This window comes from Carcharhinus amblyrhynchos, chromosome 23 (genome assembly GCF_965287045.1).
Source record: "Carcharhinus amblyrhynchos chromosome 23, sCarAmb.v2.hapA, whole genome shotgun sequence".
Lineage (NCBI taxonomy): Eukaryota > Metazoa > Chordata > Chondrichthyes > Carcharhiniformes > Carcharhinidae > Carcharhinus > Carcharhinus amblyrhynchos.
Window position 1 is genome coordinate 41,187,815 of NC_137346.1, and position 19,235 is coordinate 41,207,049.

Genomic DNA, 19,235 nt, shown 5'->3' on the forward strand with positions numbered 1-19,235 from the left:
GCCCTTGTTCACAGGGCATTTGAGAGTCAACCACATTACTGTGGGTCTGGAATCACACAGAGGCCAGACCAGGTAAGGACGGCAGATTTCCTTCCCTAAAGGACACTTGTGAGCCAGGTGGGTTTTCCCGACAATTGACAATGGTTTCATGGTCATGAGTAGATTCTTCATTCCAGATTTTTTTTAAATTGGATTCAAATTCAACCATTTGGCATGGTGGGATCCACACCCACGTCTCCGGAACATTAGCTGAGATTCTCGATTAATAGTCCAGCATTGATACCACTAAAGCATTATTAACCATGCACCAATTTCCACAATGGTTCAATTAGAAATTGGCAACTTGGTGTGTGTTGAGTTAGCCAATCTTTGGTACAATGTTGTGAAGAGGGCCGTAGTTAACATCTGTGTTCCTCAGTTAGGAAGGATCAGAATCCTAGATTCCCACTCTTGGTCATTACAAAGTAACTCATGTGGGGGTGGTGTTTGGATGTTAGGTTTGGGGCAGCTGTCATTGCTTCTGATAGGTAGATGGACCCACCATCATACCGTTTTCAGATTTATTCACAAGCATGAAGCAGACAGCCCAAGACACTACTTTCCAACAACACTCAAACACTTCAGGCTGCATCCCCTGGGTTACACAACAGTAAAAAGTCTGACAACACCAGGTTTTAGTCCAACCTATTTATTTGATAATATACTCACAAGCTTTTGAGGGGACTGCCTCTTCGTCAGGTGAATGGAGAGTTCTGGCCTCAGACAGAGCATATAAAGCACAGACAGTTTAGAGATTACTGATTAAAATGCGAATCCTTACACCTAACCTGCTGTTCAAGACCTGAAGTGGCTGATAATGTGAGTGGAAGGAGCACTGATCACAGTTTAAAGAGATGTGTATTGTCTCCAGACAGTACAGTAAGTGAGGTTTTGCAAACCCAGGCAAGTCACGGGGGTTACAGATAGTGCGACATGAACCCAAGATCCCTGTTGAGACCGTCAGTCCAACGCCGGCATACCCACATCATTACACAGCAGATCAGGACTGTCTGTCTTGTTGCCTTAAGTTCTGGCTGTGATGTTATCACTGCACACGGAACTATATAAGCTATTCAAGAAACAGAGAACAGTCCAACCCCACTGAAGAAACATGAAATCTTTAATTGTACCAATGTAATTGGAAATTAACCATTTCTTCTTTTTACAGGGGAGGGTAACATCCGTTTAGTCAATGGCTACAACTCCTGTCAAGGCAGAGTGGAGATAAAGTACAGAGGACAGTGGGGAACAATTTGCGATGATGACTGGGGCATGAATGATGCCAAAGTTGTGTGCCAGCAGATGGGCTGTGGCACAGCAATATCCTCCACCACCAATTCATACTTTGGATATGGAAAGGGACTGATTCTGTTGGACAATGTAAACTGTGACGGGAGTGAGCCCTCATTATTGAACTGTCACAGTCTGGGATGGGGTGTACACAACTGTGGACATCATGAAGATGCAGGAGTCATCTGTGCAGGTAACCTTTTCTTCAAAACCATCTGATCTTTCTAACTCGTATAGCAAACAGAAATGCAATCTATCCACTCTCCTTCCCTCTCACCAAATTAACGTCGTTCCACTGATGTGTTGCCGGGTAAATGCATCACCAAAGTACAAAGCATGCTGAGTATTACCAAATACAGTGTCAGGTGTTAAGAACTAAATGCATTATATGGTAAAGTTTGATCGTTTCAAGCTCTGTGTTTGATAGGAGGTAGGAACATAGAACTTCGGAGCAGGAGTAGACCATTTAGTCCTTTGAGCCCCCTGCCATTCCATGGCTGGTCTGGTTGTGTCTCAACTCCAACTTCCTGTCAGCAACTCATAAACCCTTAATTCCCTTGCTTATCCTCTGAAAAGTGTTGCGATGTTTGGTAGAGTAATTGTGAATAAAATGCTAGCGGGGAAATCTTTGCATGGTCCCTTTAAAAAGATGATGTTTTTTCTGTGCTTGGAAAGTTTAAAAAAATGCAAGTAGCGAGAGAGCGCCCAAACGGAGTTTGTATTGGAAGGCCGAGCAGCAGGGTTACCAAGGCAACAGGCTTTCAGGCATTTGAATTATTTGAATTCAGCCAATCAATTTGAATTAGGCACCTAGTTACCAAGAACCTATTAAATTTAAATCCAATGGTTTTGGCAACCTTGGACCAATCCTACTGTGGGGGATATCGATATGTCATCACAAGTGTAAAAGGAAGGAGGCAGTGCAACAGAGGACAACAACTGCGCCCGCTTCAGCTCATAACTTTCAGCTTAAAGCCTCATCTCGATAGCAAAGAAGAAAGAAGAATCAACTGTCAAGGCCCAGAATATTCCAGAAGACACAAAACCTGGTTGTAATTTAGAGAGTGACTAAAATTCTATTTTTTTGTTAATAAATGGGAATTGTATTTATCTGAACAACATTTCATTAGAATCATGTTCTATTCGATTTGCTAATAGTTTAGTTTACTTTGACGTTAGACAAATAAATTGCTACTTGTTGATTTTAGAGAGAATGTCAGGGACTTATTTTGATTTAACCACTAAAAGTTGCTGAAGAGCAGATCGTACCACTTCACACTCACTTTTACAGATTATGAGATCAGGGACTCCTCTTCTGAGTGGTTAGGTGTTAGTTCTCAGAGGGGGCAATCCACCTCCACTTCATAACAAAAGGGCTGCTTGATGTGGGATGCCCCTGTGCTTGTTGTTTCTGAGACAGGGAGCATGAAGGATTCATGTTGCATCGTTCCACCACAAATCACGCTGTTCAGTGACTACGTTGCTAGAGCAGGGTGCTCCAAACCCTGAAAGGTGAACACAAGTTCAAGTGGAGTTGCATTGTGGCTGGATCAGACGCTGCAGGTCATTCCAAAAGTAAGGCACAAGAATGCCGCATCATGGCAGAGAACACGATGCAGGTTGCTCTGTTTCTGCACGGGATGATGCCCTCTTGCAGGACACAGAGAGGAGGAGAGATGCCACCTATCCACGGAGGAATAGGAGGCTTTCCAGACAAACTCTCAGAAGGCAGTGGGAGCAGATGGCGTGATCAATGCCAGGATATAAGCCCTGGGCACCTGGATGCAGTGCCACAAGATGTTCAATGACCTTACATGAACGGTCAAGGTGAGCAAATGAATCTTCAAAAGTCACATTAACCTCAGATACTGCTCAATGCCTTATCTCAATCTCTCATCTACCAACAACCTCAGTCACGGCTTATCGTTCATCTTCATAGCTTCACCTCACCCTTAGCACTGCTGTAAATGTCACACCGCACCTTGCACACCCTGCCAGCTGTTCAACCACGATAGCCACATCAAACCAATACATCATACAACACTCATTAACATTCTCCCCTCTCTCTCACGTAGCCAAAGGCAACAGGGAATAACCAGTGGGGGAACAGACATGTTGGAACTCACTGCTCATTTACTGAGCACAGGAGGAATCTGGAGCCAGTCAACTCCTTAACAAAATCCCGAGAACACAGGTAGACTGTCTTTCCCTCGCACCCACATGCTGGAAACTGCTTCTTGTATATACTTAAGGATAATGCCCTAATCTTTCCCCAGATAGTAAGCTGCACTCACTTGTAACATAGTGGCACAGTAGTTAGCACTGCTACCTCACAGTGGCAGGGAACGGGTTCAATTCCAGGCTTAGAATCATAGAATCCCTATCGTCCAGAAGGAGGGCATTCAGCCCATTGAATCTGTACTGACCACAATAGCTCTATTCCCTAATCCCACACATTTACCCTGCAAATCCCCCTGACACTAGGATCAATTTATCATTGCCAGCCAACCTAACATGCACATCTTTGGATTGTGGAAGGAAATCAGAGCACCCAGAGGAAACCCACACAGACACGGGGAGAACATGCAAACTCCACATTGACAATGACCTGAGGCCAGAAATGAACCTGGGCCCTTGGCACTGTGATGCCGCAATGCTAACCATTGTGCCACCGTGCTGCTTGGGTCACTGTCTGTGCGAAATCTGCACATTCTCCCCGTGTCTGCATGGGTTTCTTCTGGGTGCTCCGGTTTCCTCCCACCAGAAAGACGTGCTGGTTTGGTGCATTGGCCATGATAAATTCTCCCTCGGTGTACCCGAGCAGGCACCAGAATGTGGTGACTAGGGGATTTTCACAGTAACTTCATTGCAGTATGAATGTCAGCCTACTTGTGACACTAATTTAAACTTTAACTCGAGGATACACTCCATTGTGACAAAATTGCAACGTTAACATGGCGCAGCTGTATATCCACACCTACCCCCTCACTCCACCACTCATGAAAGAGACAGTGCTCGCCAACACTGGTGTGGCAATGACTGAGGCTGAAACCCACTGAAGGTGACAACGTGCTCCAAGGTAATCATCCTCCTCTCCTCTCACTTCCCCCTCATGCTGCAATCTCTCAGATCCCCAAGACCTGTAACCTGGAAAGGCAGAGTAGGAGAGAAATAGGTTTAAGAACAGGAGGACTATGATGAATGAAAAATATTGCCACTCAATGTCTCATTCACAGCTATGAGCCGGTGACGCTGGCACTGTGTACAGGTTTGAGGGTAGTTTAGAAATGTGACTTGCACTTGGTGAGACATCACACATAAATAGCCTGCAGACAGGTCAGAGGACAAGGATAGCACAGATGGCAGATCACTGGAGAATGAGGCTGCACGAGTCCTGCTGTTAAGGACTCAGCTCGGCCAGGATTTGAATGTCCTACCTCTGTTAAAGGTTGTGAGTTTTAATAGAAAGAAAATATACGGATTGCATGCATCGATTCAAACTAACACACAACAGGTTTTATTGGAGGAACTGTTCTCTGCGCTGCACCAAGTACAAAATTGAAATTAAAATAGCAGCCTGAGCACACACGCGAATGACATCACCGTCAAATCATGCGATCTGTTTTTAAAGCAACTTTGCAACCCTGTTAAATCGATAACAAGGGTACAGAAGAAGACTAGTGGGAACGCACAATGAAATGCAATGGCAAACCTGACAGGGAGCCTGGGGTCAATGTCAAGGGAAAGGGTGAACCCAAACTGAGCAGGTTATTGCTAAGCAAATGCCATTTAATAGCACCGTTGATGACCCCCTTCTGTCGCTTTACTGATGACCTGCAGTAGACTGATGAGCTGGGAATTAGCCAGGTTGGATTCGTCCTGTTTCTTCTGTGGAGTAAAAAGTCTGACAACACCAGGTTTAAGTCCAACCGATTTATTTGATAGTAAATTCACTAGCTTTCGGGGTTAGCCCCTTCGTCAGATGAATGGAGAGTTCTGGCCTCAGACAGAGCATATAAAGCACAGACAGTTTACAGATTACTGATTAGAATGCAAATCTTTACACCAAACCTGCTGTTCAAGTCTTAAAGTGGCCGACAATGTGAGTGGAAGGAGCACTGATCACAGGTTAAAGAGATGTGTATTGTCTCCAGACGGTACAGTAAGTGAGGTTTTGCAAACCCAGGCAAGTCACGGGGTTACAGATAGTGCGACATGAACCCAAGATTCCTGTTGAGGCCGTCCTCATGTATGCAGAACTTGGCTGTCAGTCTCTGTTCAGCGACTCTGCGCTGTCGTGTGTCGTGAAGGCCGCCTTGGAGAACGTTTACCTGAAGGTCAGAGGCTGAATGCCCATGACCACTGAAGTGTTCGCCAACAGGAAGGGAACAGTCTTGCCTGGTGATTGTCGAGCGATGTTCGTTCATCCGTTGTCGTAGCGTCTGCACGGTCTCCCCAGTGTACCATGCTTCGGGACATCCTTTCTTGCCTCCACGACACACGACAGCGCAGAGTCGCTGAGCAGAGACTGATAGCCAAATTCCGCACACATGAGGACGGTCTCAACAAGAACCTTGGGTTCATGTCGCACTATCTGTAACCCCCTGTGACTTGCCTGGGTTTGCAAAACCTCACTTACTGTACTGTCTGGAGACAATACACATCTCTTTAACCTGTGCTCAGTGCTCCTACCACTCACATTGTCGGCCACTTTAAGACTTGAACAGCAGGTTAGGTGTAAAGATTCGCATTCTAATCAGTAATCTGTAAACTGTCTGTGCTTTATATGCTCTGTCTGAGGCCAGAACTCTCCATTCACTGACGAAGGGACTAACCCTGAAAGCTAGTGAGTCTATTATAAAATAAATCGGTTGGACTTAAACCTGGTGCTGTCAGACTTTTTACTATCTTTACCCCAGTCCAACGCCGGCATATCCACATCGTGTCTTCTGTGTAGGACAGACCTGGGCAATGTTCTTCATAGTTGGGTAGATGCCAGTGTTGTAGCTGTACTGGAACAATTTGGATCGGGGCACAGAAAGTTCTGGAGCACAAGCCTTCATGACTATCACCAGAATATTGTCAGGGCCCATTGCCTTTGCAGTATCCAGGGTCTTCAGCTGTTTCTTGATAAAGGAAGAAGTCTCACAACACCAGGTTAAAGACCAAGAGGTTTATTTGGAAACACGAACTTTCTCAGCCTGAGGCACACCTGATGAAGGAGCAGCGCTCTGAAAGCTCGTGATTCCAGACAAACCCATTGGACTTGAACCTGGTGCTGTGAGACTTCTTACTGTGCCCACCCCAGTCCAACGCCGGCATCTCCGCATCATGGTTCCTTGATACCACATGGAGTGGATCAAATTGGCTGAAGACGGGCATCTGTGGTGCTGGACACCCCCAGAAGAGACCGCGATGGATCATCACTCGGCATTTTTGGTTAAACGTTGCTGCGAATGTTTCAGCCTTGTCTTTTGAACTGAAATGCTGGGTTCCTCCATCATTGAGGATGAGGATATTTGTGAGGTCTCCTCCTCCAGTGAATTGTTTGTGTCCACCACCATTCGCGACTGGGCATGGCGGGACTGCAGATCTGATCCATTGGTAGTGGGATTGCTTAGCTCTATTACTTGCTGCTTATGCTTTTTAGCACACTTGTGTTGTAGCTTCACCAGGTTGACACCACATTTTTATTTATGCCTGGTGTTGCTCCTGGCATGCTCTCCTGCACTCTTCAATGAACCAAGGTTGGTAATGGTAGAGTAGCAGATATGCTGGGCCTTGAGGTTATAGATTGCTGTTGAATACAATTCTGTTGCTGCTGATGGTCCACAGCACCTCATGGATGCCCAGTCTCGAGCTGCTAAATCTGTTTGAAGTCTATCCCATTTAGCACAGTGGTTGTGCCACACAACATGATGGCAGGTATCCTCAATGTGAAGATGGGACCTTGTCTCCACAAGGACTGTGCAGTGGTCACTCCTATCCATACTGTCATGGACACATGCGTCTGCAGCAAGGGGTTGGTGATGATAAGGACAAGTATGTTTGGTATTGTTGGTTCTTTCCTCACCTACTGTAGATCCAGTCCAGCGGCTATGTCCTTTAGGACCCAGCCTGCTCAGTCTGTGGTGGTACTACCAAACCACTCGTTGTGATGGACATTTGTGCCTTACCATAACTCAGTACTTCCTCCAAGTGGTGTTCAACATGCAGGAGTACTGATTCATCAGCTGAGGGGAGATGGCACGTGGTAGCAAGAGGTGTCCTGGCCCATGTATGACCTGGTGACATGAAACATCATGGGGTCGAGAGTCAGTGTTGAGGACCCGCAGGGCAACTCCTTTCCGACTGTATACCTCTGTGCTGCCCACCACTTTTGCTGGCTTCTGGTGAGCCAGGATATACCCAGGAAAGGTGATGTTACTGCCTGAGACATTATCTGTAAGGTATGATTGTATGATTATGACCGTGTTAGGCTGTTTCTTGACGAGACTGCAAAACAGCTCACCTTTTGTGATTCATGCACTATGACACCCAGATCTCTCTGAATCTCATAGCTCTGCAATCTTTTTCAAAAATTCATTTGTGGGACATGGGCATCACTGTCTGGGCCAGCAATTATTGCCCATCCATGGTTGCCAGAAGGCAGTTGAGCGTCAACCACAGTACTGTGGCTCTGGAGTCACATGTAGGCCAGACCAGGTAAGGACGGCAGATTTCCTTCCCTAAAGAACAGATGGGTTTTTCCGACAATCGACAATGGTTTCATGGTCATCAGTCGATTCTTAATCCCAGATACTTTTTGTTGAACTCAAATTGCATCATCTGCCGTGGCGGGATTCGAACCCAGGTCCCCAGGACATTAGCTGAGTTTCTGGATTAATAACCTAGTGACAATACCACTAGGCCAGTGCTTCCCCTCTCTTACCATTTAGATAATATATTTTTTATTCTTCCTGCCAAAATGGTGATCCTCACACAGTAAGGTGTGGGACTGTTGTGAATGGAGAATTGGGATTGTGTTCACTTTTGCCACAGTCAGATGAGTCAATCATGGAGAGTTTAGCTTCGCCTCAGCTGCTTGGTGTATAACTGGTGGCAGGGCCTCATGATGGACCCACAGGAGCTATTATAATACCGAGGCCAAGCAGTACCTTCACCCTGTGCAAATCTCAGCACACATTCTGCAGAGTACTGCAGGGCTCATTAGACTAGTCAAAGCAGTGAAAGCATTGTTTCAGTCCCCTAATGGTCTCCCAAGCCTCCTCTCTGTGCCAGCACCAACCACTTAAGACATTTCACACACTTGGAAACAATATCGGTGCCAAGAAGTTAAAATGACGTCCAATAATTTTGGGAAAAAGGAGCGTGAAGCTTTTTGTAAAATATATCAATCAATAATGAGGATAGTCCCATCGTGGGATCAGATTCCATATCGGTGATGATGACTCCCAGCTCTCTCTGCACCAGCTCGTTAACCCCCCTGTGAAATTGCCTGTCAAACTCTAGATCCTTCTGGAAAGTGCGGCTGAGTTCATTCACATCCCCAGACGTTGGCTAAACCAGACCATACGAAACCTGGGCCCAGTGTTGACTCAGAGCACTGTTTACCATCCCACAACCTAGAAATTTCTGTCTTTACCGCATTCTCAGTCTCTGCTCTCTGTCAGCTCCTCTGCCAGTGAAAATCTCGTTTTGTCACTTTTCGACTCACCTTTGTCTGAAAGTCCTTATTGGCCTCCTCTATTCCTCCCAAAGCTGTCACCACTCCAAAACATTGCTATCCACGGCCCTTCCTGCATTACCTCCTGCCCGTTCAACACCCCGTCTCCACTCGCCTGAACTGGATCTCCAGCCCCAGTATGTTAAGTTTGAAATAGAGGAGGCGATGGCCGAGTGGTATTATTGCTAGACTATTGATCCAGAAACTCAGCTAATGTTCCCAGGTTCGAATCCTGCTAAGGCAGATGGTGGAATTTGAATTCAGTAAAAAATATCTGGAATTAAACGTCTATTGTTGACTATGAAACCATGCCCTTTAGGGAAGGAAATCTGCCATCCCTACCTGGTCTGGCTTACATGTGGCTCCAGAGCCACTTCAATGTAGTTGACCCTCAACTGCCCTCCAAGGCTGACTAGAGGTGGGCAATAAATGCTGACCAGCCAGCGATGCCCATGTACCATGAATGCATTAAAAAAACTTTATCATCTTCAATGTCTCCCCGCTGTGTCCCTCCCCCACCTCATCTCTGTAACCCCCTGTAGCCTGTTACCCCTTCCCAAATCCTTCAGTCTATGTCCATGAGCCATACTTCTGGAACTCCATTCACGATTCACTTCTCCTCCTCTCAAAACCCATATTTTCACCGAAGCTACCTTACCGTGTATCCCTTCCACTGTTCCAAATCTATTTACTGTTTCCCATGTTGCAATGTGCTTTCTCGCATGCATTTTACATCAAAGATATGACATAAATGAAAGCCGCTGGTGTAATTCTGACCAGATGGACTACACAATGCTGTATTTTTATATATTTAATACGTTTTCTTCTCTCTTTTCTTCAAGATTCCTGGACTCCCTCGGCAGCTCCGGATGTTTCATCCATTACATTTGCCGCAGACCACACTGGCACAGAATCTTCTCACAGTACCCTTCACAGTAAGACATCTTCCTGTAAACTTACCCGGAGCAGATACTGAATTCCAGTTGAAAACAATGGCATCTTCTATTACAAGTGTACAATTGTCTGCACCAGTTTATCGCTGAAAAAAATCACCCTCGTCATCTCACTGTTTCGGAAGGTCGATATTCCAGACTGTTTCGGAACGCGCTGTGTGAAATGGTAGTGGAAGCAGATTTGAAAATAACATCCCAAAGGGAATTGTTTAAAGGGGAAACATTTACAGGGCTTTGGGAGAATAGTGGGGAAACAGAATTAATTGGATAACTTTTCAAAAGAACCACCATGAGCACAATGGGGTGAATGGCCTCTTTCTGTGCCTGATCGTATTATTGTTTTGGACTGTTCGCTTATTTGGTGAAATGTCATTTTCTTGACACTGAGGGAGGAGGAATTAAAACCAGACCAGATTTCTAGGCCTGATCACTGTCCAGCCATCCAGATGACAGTTCTGTGCCTCTGGGTATTGTATAAGGATGGGACAAGGGTCTGTTAGTGGGTGTCAGTGATGGAACAAATGGCAGACACTTAGTTCCTGGGCAGCATGGTAGCACAGCGGTTAGCGCTGCTGCTTCACAGCTCCAGGGTCCTGGGTTCAATTCCCGGCTCATGTCACTGCCTGTGCGGAGTTTACACATTCTCCTCGTGTCTGTGTGGGTTTCCTCCGGGTGCTCTGGTTTCCTCCCACAGTCCAAAGATGTGTGGGTTAGGTTGATTGGCCATGTTAAATTGACCCTTAGTGTCCTGAGATATGTAGGTTAGAGGGATTAATGGGTAAAATATGTGGGGATATGGGGGTAGGGCCTGGGTGGGATTGTAGCCAGTGCAGACTCGATGGGCCGAAGGGCCTCTTTCTGCACTATAGGGTTTCTATGATTCTATGATAAATCTCAGAAGTAAACTGGTTCAACACCAGCATCTCGACATCGTAAACCTCTAAGCCAGAGCTATGGATGAGAAAGACCGAAATGTAGGTTTCCCAGACACTCTGCAGTTTAACTCCAGTTTTTTTTTATCAGGTTTCCCCCTCCAATAGCCAGCCGGACTGCCTATCCAGGAATGGTGGATGATCGGGATAGTGGGAGATGGGGGTGATGGGAGGGGAATGAGATCGTGACAGGGATAGAGATGAAGGGATATCTGAAAGAACATTGAGTTGGGAGGAGTGGAGACAGGGTGGGGAAGGGAATCCCTGATCATGGCCGAGGTTCGGGAGGGTTGGTGCTGGTGATCACCGATCACAGAATCATAGCATCTCTACAATACAAAAAAGGCCATTCAATCCATCGAGCCTGCACCAGCGATAAATCAAGCCGGGCCCTATTCCGGTAACCCCATGTATTTACCCTGCAAGACCAATCCACCTGACTGCACATCTTTGGAGTGTGGTAGGAAACAGGAGCACCCCAAAGAAACTCATGTAGACACGGGAAGAATGGGCAGACTCCACACACACAATCAACAAAGACCAGAATGGAATCCCTGTCCTTGGCACTGTGAGGCCACAGTGCTAACCGCTGTGACACCGTGAGTACAAGGTTAACCTTTTGCCCCAGCTGAGAGGCTCAGACTCCTGTCCCACAAGCAGGATATGGGGTACAGGCACATAACTGAAGTACGTTATGCTTCCTATTACTTATCAGGATTCTCATAGAAACCCTAAACAAGATGCAGTCATGCAGCCTCATGGTGAGTTTTCAGTGACTAATCCTCTTCCTGCCCCTGACAGTGGTTTGGTCTCTCCCCTACACCTCCTCCCAGTTAGATCCAAGCCTGTCCTCCTCCTGTTGGCGATTTGAGGTTTGAAATGCTTAACATTTTAACTTCCTACTTTATCCAAACCCAGTCATTTTGGGGAGTTGGGGCGGGGAAGGGGTGGCGGGAGGTGTGATGTTTAAGGGCACCACCAGACTGGAGGAACGACCACCTCAGCAAGGTCTAGGATAAACCCGTGGAGCTGAACTCCAGCAGGAGGCGGAGAGGAAGTCAGGCTTTTTGAAGTACATTGCTGGCCTAGCAAGTTGTTCGAGCCGCGCAGTTAATATTTGTTCTTTACATTTAGTTACAGATGTGACTGATCAAGTATCTGAACAGATTACAACCACCAAACTTACAACTCCCCAGATTGGTAAGTTTGCATTCTAAGACGTAGAGTTATTTTTATATCAGCCACAATGTTGATTTACTGCATCAAGTCCGAGGTATTAATGTAAAAGTGTGAGTCTATTTGAAGTCAGCGGACTTTGTGATGTTCCTGCAAACCCTGCATGATCCACCCTGTTGTGGACTCTGTTCCATTCAATACTTTCCCTGGGATAAAACCGAGCATCAAAGCGCTGGAATATCCTTCCATTCTTAACATGGCCACCATTGCGCCAATGTCTGTGTTACCCTTATTCATGTCACGTTCCACCCAGAGAAAGCAGGGTGAACCAGGCTGTGGCCAGAGGCCGGAATTTTCTGGTTCATCCCGTCAGCGGGACCTCCCAATCCCACCGAAGTCAGTGGGCATTCGAATGGCCAGCCGCTCCCAGAGGAACCGCTGCGGCGGGTCTGGAGAATGCCAGCCTAGGTTTTCTGGTTGGTTGATTGTGGACTGTTCTAGAACGATAAGAGAAATCATCTGAGGCGCTCGTTTCTGGGCCCGGAATTTGGCGCTGAACGAGTAAGCTCATGCCCAGAAAGAGAGGCCCAAAAAATCGATCCTCCGACTTTATCTGCATTAGGGTGAGTCACTGACACCTGACCTGCCTCCACAGATACTCGCCCCACAAGGAAAAGGAGTTTCCAGCTGCCGCAAACAAGCTTCGTGCATGTCTCGACTGAGGCTCCGGAGCCGGCAATCAGGCAGCTGACCGGGTTTCGAGGATTGGGAGATCATTCCTGATCCTCCTGGATCCTGACGAGTCCTGAGCAGGAAGTGATTTCTCAGCTCATTCAGTAGGCCTTAGGCCTGCTCATTAACAAAATCCAAAGAAACTCCCCCATGAATTAAACCTTCCTCCAGTAAATTGGTTTGCTCTTTGCTCCAAACAGCCAGAGGAAAGCATTCCAGTGTTTGAAGAGGGTATTTGTCAACAGGAGTTGGCAATTGAGACGCTCATTATTGAATCATAGAATTAATGCAGTGCAGAAGGTGGCCATTCAGCCCATCAAGCCTGCACCCTCAGTAACCCCACCCTGGCCTAAACCCCATATTTACCTTGCTAATCCCCCTGACACTAAGGGGCAGTTTAATGGTCACTCAACCCAACCTACACACCTTGGGATTGTTGGAGGAAGCCAGAGCACCTGGGGGAAACCTACGGAGAGCGTCCAAACTCCACACGGACAGTCACCCGAGGCTGGAATTGAACCCGGGTCCCTAGTGCTGTGAGGCAGCTGTGCTAACCACTGTGCCACGCGCTGCCCTTAGCTGTTCTGATCGGATGGGCTCCATCTGAATCATGCTGGGCCCAAGTATCCTGGCAAATTAAACACCTAGGGCTGTAGGTAGGGCTTTAAACTAAATAGACGATAGAGGAATTGAACCCGGGTCACTCTCACTTGTGAGGCAGCAGTGCTAAACAACGTTTCACCGTGCCACGCATCTCTCCTAGTTCAGTATCCCAGTGGAACAATGTTTGTGACGACCTGGAGCAATTTAAAAGCTGCATTAGTTAAGGCTGAAAATGTAATAATTGTCAATATTTCTCCAGCCAGATCCATCCGTCTGGTAAACGGTAACAACAGCTGTCAGGGCAGAGTGGAGATCTTCTATGGCAATAACTGGGGAACGGTGTGCGATGATGATTGGAGCATTGAGAATGTGAAGGTGGTTTGCAAGCAGTTGGGATGTGGTGCTGCCATCACGGCGACTGAGCTGAGCTACTTTGGGTATGGCCGTGGCCCCATCTTGCTGGACAACGTGAATTGTAAAGGCTCGGAGTCCTCTCTATCAGACTGCTTTAACCTCGGCTGGGGAAAACACAACTGTAGGCACCACGAGGATGCCGGAGCTATTTGTGTAGGTAAGGCCGGCAACAAATTAATTTTACACTGGAAAGAAATGTAACTTGCATTTACATAACGTTGCCCAGTGATTGGATAACTCTTCCAAAGAGCCAGCATGAGCACAATGGGGGTGAATGGCCTCCATGTCATCTAGTGTTTTACCTGAAACTTCCTAGCATTGCTGCTGTTGTTACTCAGGCAAATGCAGCAGCCACTTTACACCCAAGACAGCCCTACGCGGTAGCACAGTGGGTTAGCACTGCTGCTTCACAGCTCCAGGGTCCTGGGTTCGATTCCCAGCTCGGGTCACTGTCTGTGTGGAGTTTGCACGTTCTCCTCGTGTCTGCGTGGGTTTCCTCCGGGTGCTCCGGTTTCCTCCCACAGTCCAAAGATGTGCGGGTTGGGTCGATTGGCCATGCTAAGAAATTGCCCCTTAGTGTCCAGGGATGCTTAGGTTAGAGGGATTAGTGGGTATAATACGTCGGGATATGGGGATAGGGCCTGGGTGGGACTGTGTTCAGTGCAGACTCGATGGGCCGAAGGGCCTCTTTCTGTACTGTCGGGTTCTATGATTCTATCTATGATACAACCTGCAGTGAGATAATGTTAATCTATTCTGGCAGTGTAGGTTGAGGGATGCATGTTTGCCGGGAGAAGTAGGAATGTCGGAACATAGATATTAGGAGCAGCGGAAGGCAAATTCAGTCCTTGCTTTTTTTAACAAAGGTGCCACAGGATCTTCTACTTGAATCTGAACTGGTCTCTGGTTAATGTCTCATTCAAAAGATGGTTATCCCTCACACTCCTGCACTCCCTCAATACCGCAGTCAAGCGATGAAGGAGATTGTGGGGATGATTCTCCTGTCCTGCTGCACTAATTAATTACTGCAGCAGGCCGGGAGATTTCAGCGGGGCTGGATTAGTGCAATCCACACTGGGCTTCCGGCCCCAAGCACCTCTCCCAGCACCAGATTTGTGGCACCATCAGCTCTGCACTGGAAATAGGCACGGAGCTGCATTAGTTATGCACGGAGGGATTTTAATGTCATTTAAATGTGATTAGCAGGTCCAGGACTGAAGTCTTCCCCCTTCTGCCAGAGTGTTTTACTCCAGTAACTCCCCAGTTTTAGGAAGTTAGCGGCCTGACCCTGCTGGACCCCTCCCTCCCCCCATCCCCTTCTTCTCCCCCCACCCCCTTCTTCTCCCCTTCCCCCCTCTCCCCCCCTTCTTCTCCCCTTCCCCCCTCTCCCCCCCTTCCTCTCCCCCCCTTCCTCTCCCCCCCTTCCTCTCCCCCCCTTCCTCTCCCCCCCACTCCTCTCCCCCCCACTCCTCCCCCCCACTCCTCCCCCCCACTCCTCCCCCCTTCCTCTCCCCTCCTCTCCCCTTCCTCTCCCCTCCTCCCCCTTCCTCTCCCCTCCTCCCCCTTCCTCTCCTCTTCCCTCCCCCTTCCTCTCCTCTCCCCTCCCCCTTCCTCTTCCCCTTACCCCTCCTGCTCCCACCACCCCCACACACACACACACACACACACACACACACACATACTCCTGAGTCAATCACCATGTGATAACAGAGGGGAGGAGAGTTGTGAGTCAAAAGTGAAGAAGGTAACTGGGAAAGAAACAACCCCTTGATCATCCAATAGGCATTACAACGGGATAATACCTATGAATATAAAACAGCAACCCCCTGGCCCGCCATGAGCAATGATGTGGAGATGCCGGCGTTGGACTGGCGGGGTAAAAACAGAAAGAAATCCCACAACACCAGCTTAAAACCCAACAAGTTTATTTGTAGCAAAAGCCGCCAGATTTCGGAACAGGCTGTCCCTTCGTCAGGCGACTGGGAGCTCTGCCGGTATTGTGGGATTTCTTTCTGTTTTCCCGCCATGAGCAACACCATGGGAATCTGACAGTGCTGCGTAAGAAAACAAAACAACTCGGGATCTAAGATAACATCATGCAAATTATAGCGCTGTTAGACCAAGCCGTCTGAATGGAAATGATACAGGATTGTGTGGGAAAGGATAGCATCTGCTGTGTATATTATGTTGCCCCCGGGCCTTCCTTTCAAGAAGCACTTTGAAAGCTTACAAATTTGGCCACGTTTCAATCATCTCCATGAATAAACAAATCCGTGTGAAAAGGGATTGTGATAGCCAAAATTACCAGACAGTTCACGTGTTCCTATCTCTCTCTCTCTCTCTCTCGTTGTTGTGTAGAGTATAAAGCTGCAGACACAACAGGCTCTGGTAAACAGGCACCAATAGCAACCACAACAAGAACATTGCAAGTGCAAGTGTTGAAGGCTGCCGAAGGTAAGTGCTTGCCGAACAAATATTCAATCATCATTAAATTATTTCAGAAGCATTTCCAGTGTGCAGTGGCCTGTGGTAACCATGGGAACGTGGTCTGATCACTTTATCTGGCCACTGTCCTTTGAATAAAGTGGTGAACACATGAGTACTGGGTTGATTTTCACTGCCGTACTGCTTGTCTTTGCTTCACTATCGCTGTCATATCTCACCTCCAACCTCCACCATCATCTTTGTGACTCTATTGATCCATGCAGTGCAGAAGGAGGCCATTTGGCCCATTGAGCTTGTGCCAACAACAATTCCACCCAGGCCCTATCCCCATAGCTCCATGTATTTACTCTGGTAGCCACCCCTACCATGGCCAATCCACCTGACCTGCTTTAACTCTGCTTCAGTCATCAAACTGGGGATCTCTTGACTTCTTGGTCATGCCCCTCTGAGTATAAAATAAAAGTGAGGGTGTATATATATATATGTGTGTGTGTGTGTGTGTGTTGCACAGATACAGAAAATACATAACACAAACTCACAGTTGCCATTTTTTCACATACTGACACACTGTACGTGTTATCAGCTTTAGCTCTGATATTTAAGCAACTGCCTTTTAGTCACAAGACATAAGAGCAATTGTAATACTGCAATTTGTGCACCAACTTAATGGGAAACATATGTATTCTCCCCGGAGTCTATTTTGATCCAGTTTTTGAGAAGTTGTTGGGTATAATCTATTTATTGTGACAATTTAATAGTGTACCTGAATCGGCGTACCGAGACAAACACCTCCTCAGATTTGCAGGATATGTCTCCGAGTCATCGTCGCTCGCTGGGGAAGTTACTGTACATTCTATATGGCAGGTGGTTGGTTGCCAAGCATGTATTCAACTGCCTCATTCACCCTCAATATTATTAAGACAGAAGCTCCGCTAATGTTCTGGGGACCCGGGTTCGAATCCCGCCACGGCAGATGGTGGAATTTGAATTCACTACAAAATAACTGGAATTTACTGATGACCGTGAAACCATTGTTGATTGTTGGAAAAATCCATCCGGTTCATTCATGTCCTTTAGGGGAGAAAATTTGCCGTTCTTACCTGGTCTGGCCTACATGTGACTCCAAAGCCACAGCAACGTGGTTGACTCTCAACTGCCCTCTGAAGTGGCCAAGTAAGCCATTCAGTTGTTCAGTTGCCTTCTCAAAGGCAACGTGGGATGGGTAATACATGCTGGCCGAGCCAGCAACGTCCAGGACCCACGAGTTAATTTTAAAAAAAAATTGGGGTTTGGTCTGTCTTAAATCTGAATCCACTGAATCTGAATCAGATCCACTTATTGCACAAGTCAATTTATCCCAGTCAATGATAGAATACTTCATGCTGTGCAGAAATTTGCATTTTCAGCGTGTTTGAATTAAGATATATCTGTGATTCAAGGTCACAAATCTATAAAAATTCATTTTCTTTAATTGATCATTAAAAATGAGGATCATTTAATTGATCATTAAAAAATTGTCTCCTGAGGGGAGGTGGTATGGTGGCACAGCAGTTATCACTGCTGTTTCACAGCGCCAGGGACACAGGTTCAATCCCTGGCCTCGGGTCACTGTCTGTGTGGCTTTCCTCCGGGTGCTCCAGTTTCCTCCCACAGTCCAAAGATGCGCGGGTTAGGTGGATTGGCCATGCTAAATTGCCCCTTAGAGTCAGGGCATTAACAGGGTAAATATGTGGGGTTGAGGGAATGGAGCCTGGGTGGGATTGTGGTCAGTGCAGTCGTGATGGGCTGAATGGCCTCCTTCTGCACTGTAGAGATTCTATAATTAATGGCTCATTGATAGTGAGAAATTGAATGGCAGGGATCAACAAAACAAAAGTTACAAAGAATTTATATAGCATCTTTAACAGAGTAAAATTCCAGAGGGTGCCACCAAAGCATTATCAAATAACATTGGACACCCAACCACATAGGAAGGCATGAGGACAGGTGACCAAAAGCTTGCTCAAGGAAGTTGGTTTAAGAAGTGTCAAGAAGTAGGAGAGAGGTGTTGGAGAAACAAAGGAATTTAGGAGTGAAATTCCAGAGGCTTAGTTTGGAAGCAAGACCACTAGTGGTGAAACAATGAAAACTGGGGCTGTACAAGTGGCCAGGATTGGAGAAAGCATGGATCTCTGAGGAATTCCAGGGCTGGAGAGGTTACATAGATAGGAAGGGATTAGGTCATGGAGGGATTTGAAAATGAGAAGCCTAAGAGTTAATGTAGGTCATCAAGCAAAGGAGTGAATGAGATTTAATGCAAGTTAGGATATGGGGCAGCAGAGTTTTGGATGAGTTTGAAGTTTATGGATGATAAAGGTTTGGAAGACCATGCCACACAACATTGTCCAAGAGTGATATTCCACCTGAAGCAACACTGTGACAAAAATGGAGGCAGGCGGATGTCATTTGGGCAGCTTTGAAGGCCTACCTCCATTTACTGGCACACCAACCAGCTCAATAAGTGAGTGCTAAATACCCCAGTCCTCACTGCTGCCTCCATATCCCAGTGCCCCTCATAACCCTCTGTACTCCTTTCATACTCCCAACCTCATGCCCTTTAATATCCCCATGTTTCATTCAAATTGCTCGTGCCTACTCCTTGTGCCAAGGAGTGACACAGTGGTTAGCACTGCCGCCTCAGTGCCAGGGACCTGGGTTTGATTCCAGTCTTGGGTGACTGCATGGAGTTTGCACATTCTCCCCATGTCTGCGTGGGTTTCCTCCAGTTGCTCCAGTTTGCTCCTACACTCCAAAGATGTGCAGGTTAAGTAGATTGGCCATGCCAAATTGCCTCTTGGTATCCAGGAGATGTGTGGGTTAGATAGATTAGCCGTAAGAAATGCATGGGGAAATTGACATGTTAACATGTTAATCTCGATATTGATT

General features: G+C 46.9%; 1 protein-coding gene across 1 annotated transcript in view; it reads left to right on the forward strand.

Annotated features, from left to right (window-relative positions):
* The window catches only part of LOC145357611 (scavenger receptor cysteine-rich domain-containing group B protein), a 69,308-nt gene that overhangs the window by 48,931 nt on the left and 1,142 nt on the right, over window positions 1-19,235 (forward strand). Inside the window, exons 7-11 of the mRNA XM_080211097.1 lie at window positions 1,208-1,522; window positions 9,898-9,990; window positions 12,075-12,140; window positions 13,711-14,022; window positions 16,224-16,319. Of these exons, the coding sequence (XP_080067223.1) occupies window positions 1,208-1,522; window positions 9,898-9,990; window positions 12,075-12,140; window positions 13,711-14,022; window positions 16,224-16,319 (882 nt within the window). The remainder of the gene's footprint in view (window positions 1-1,207; window positions 1,523-9,897; window positions 9,991-12,074; window positions 12,141-13,710; window positions 14,023-16,223; window positions 16,320-19,235) is intronic.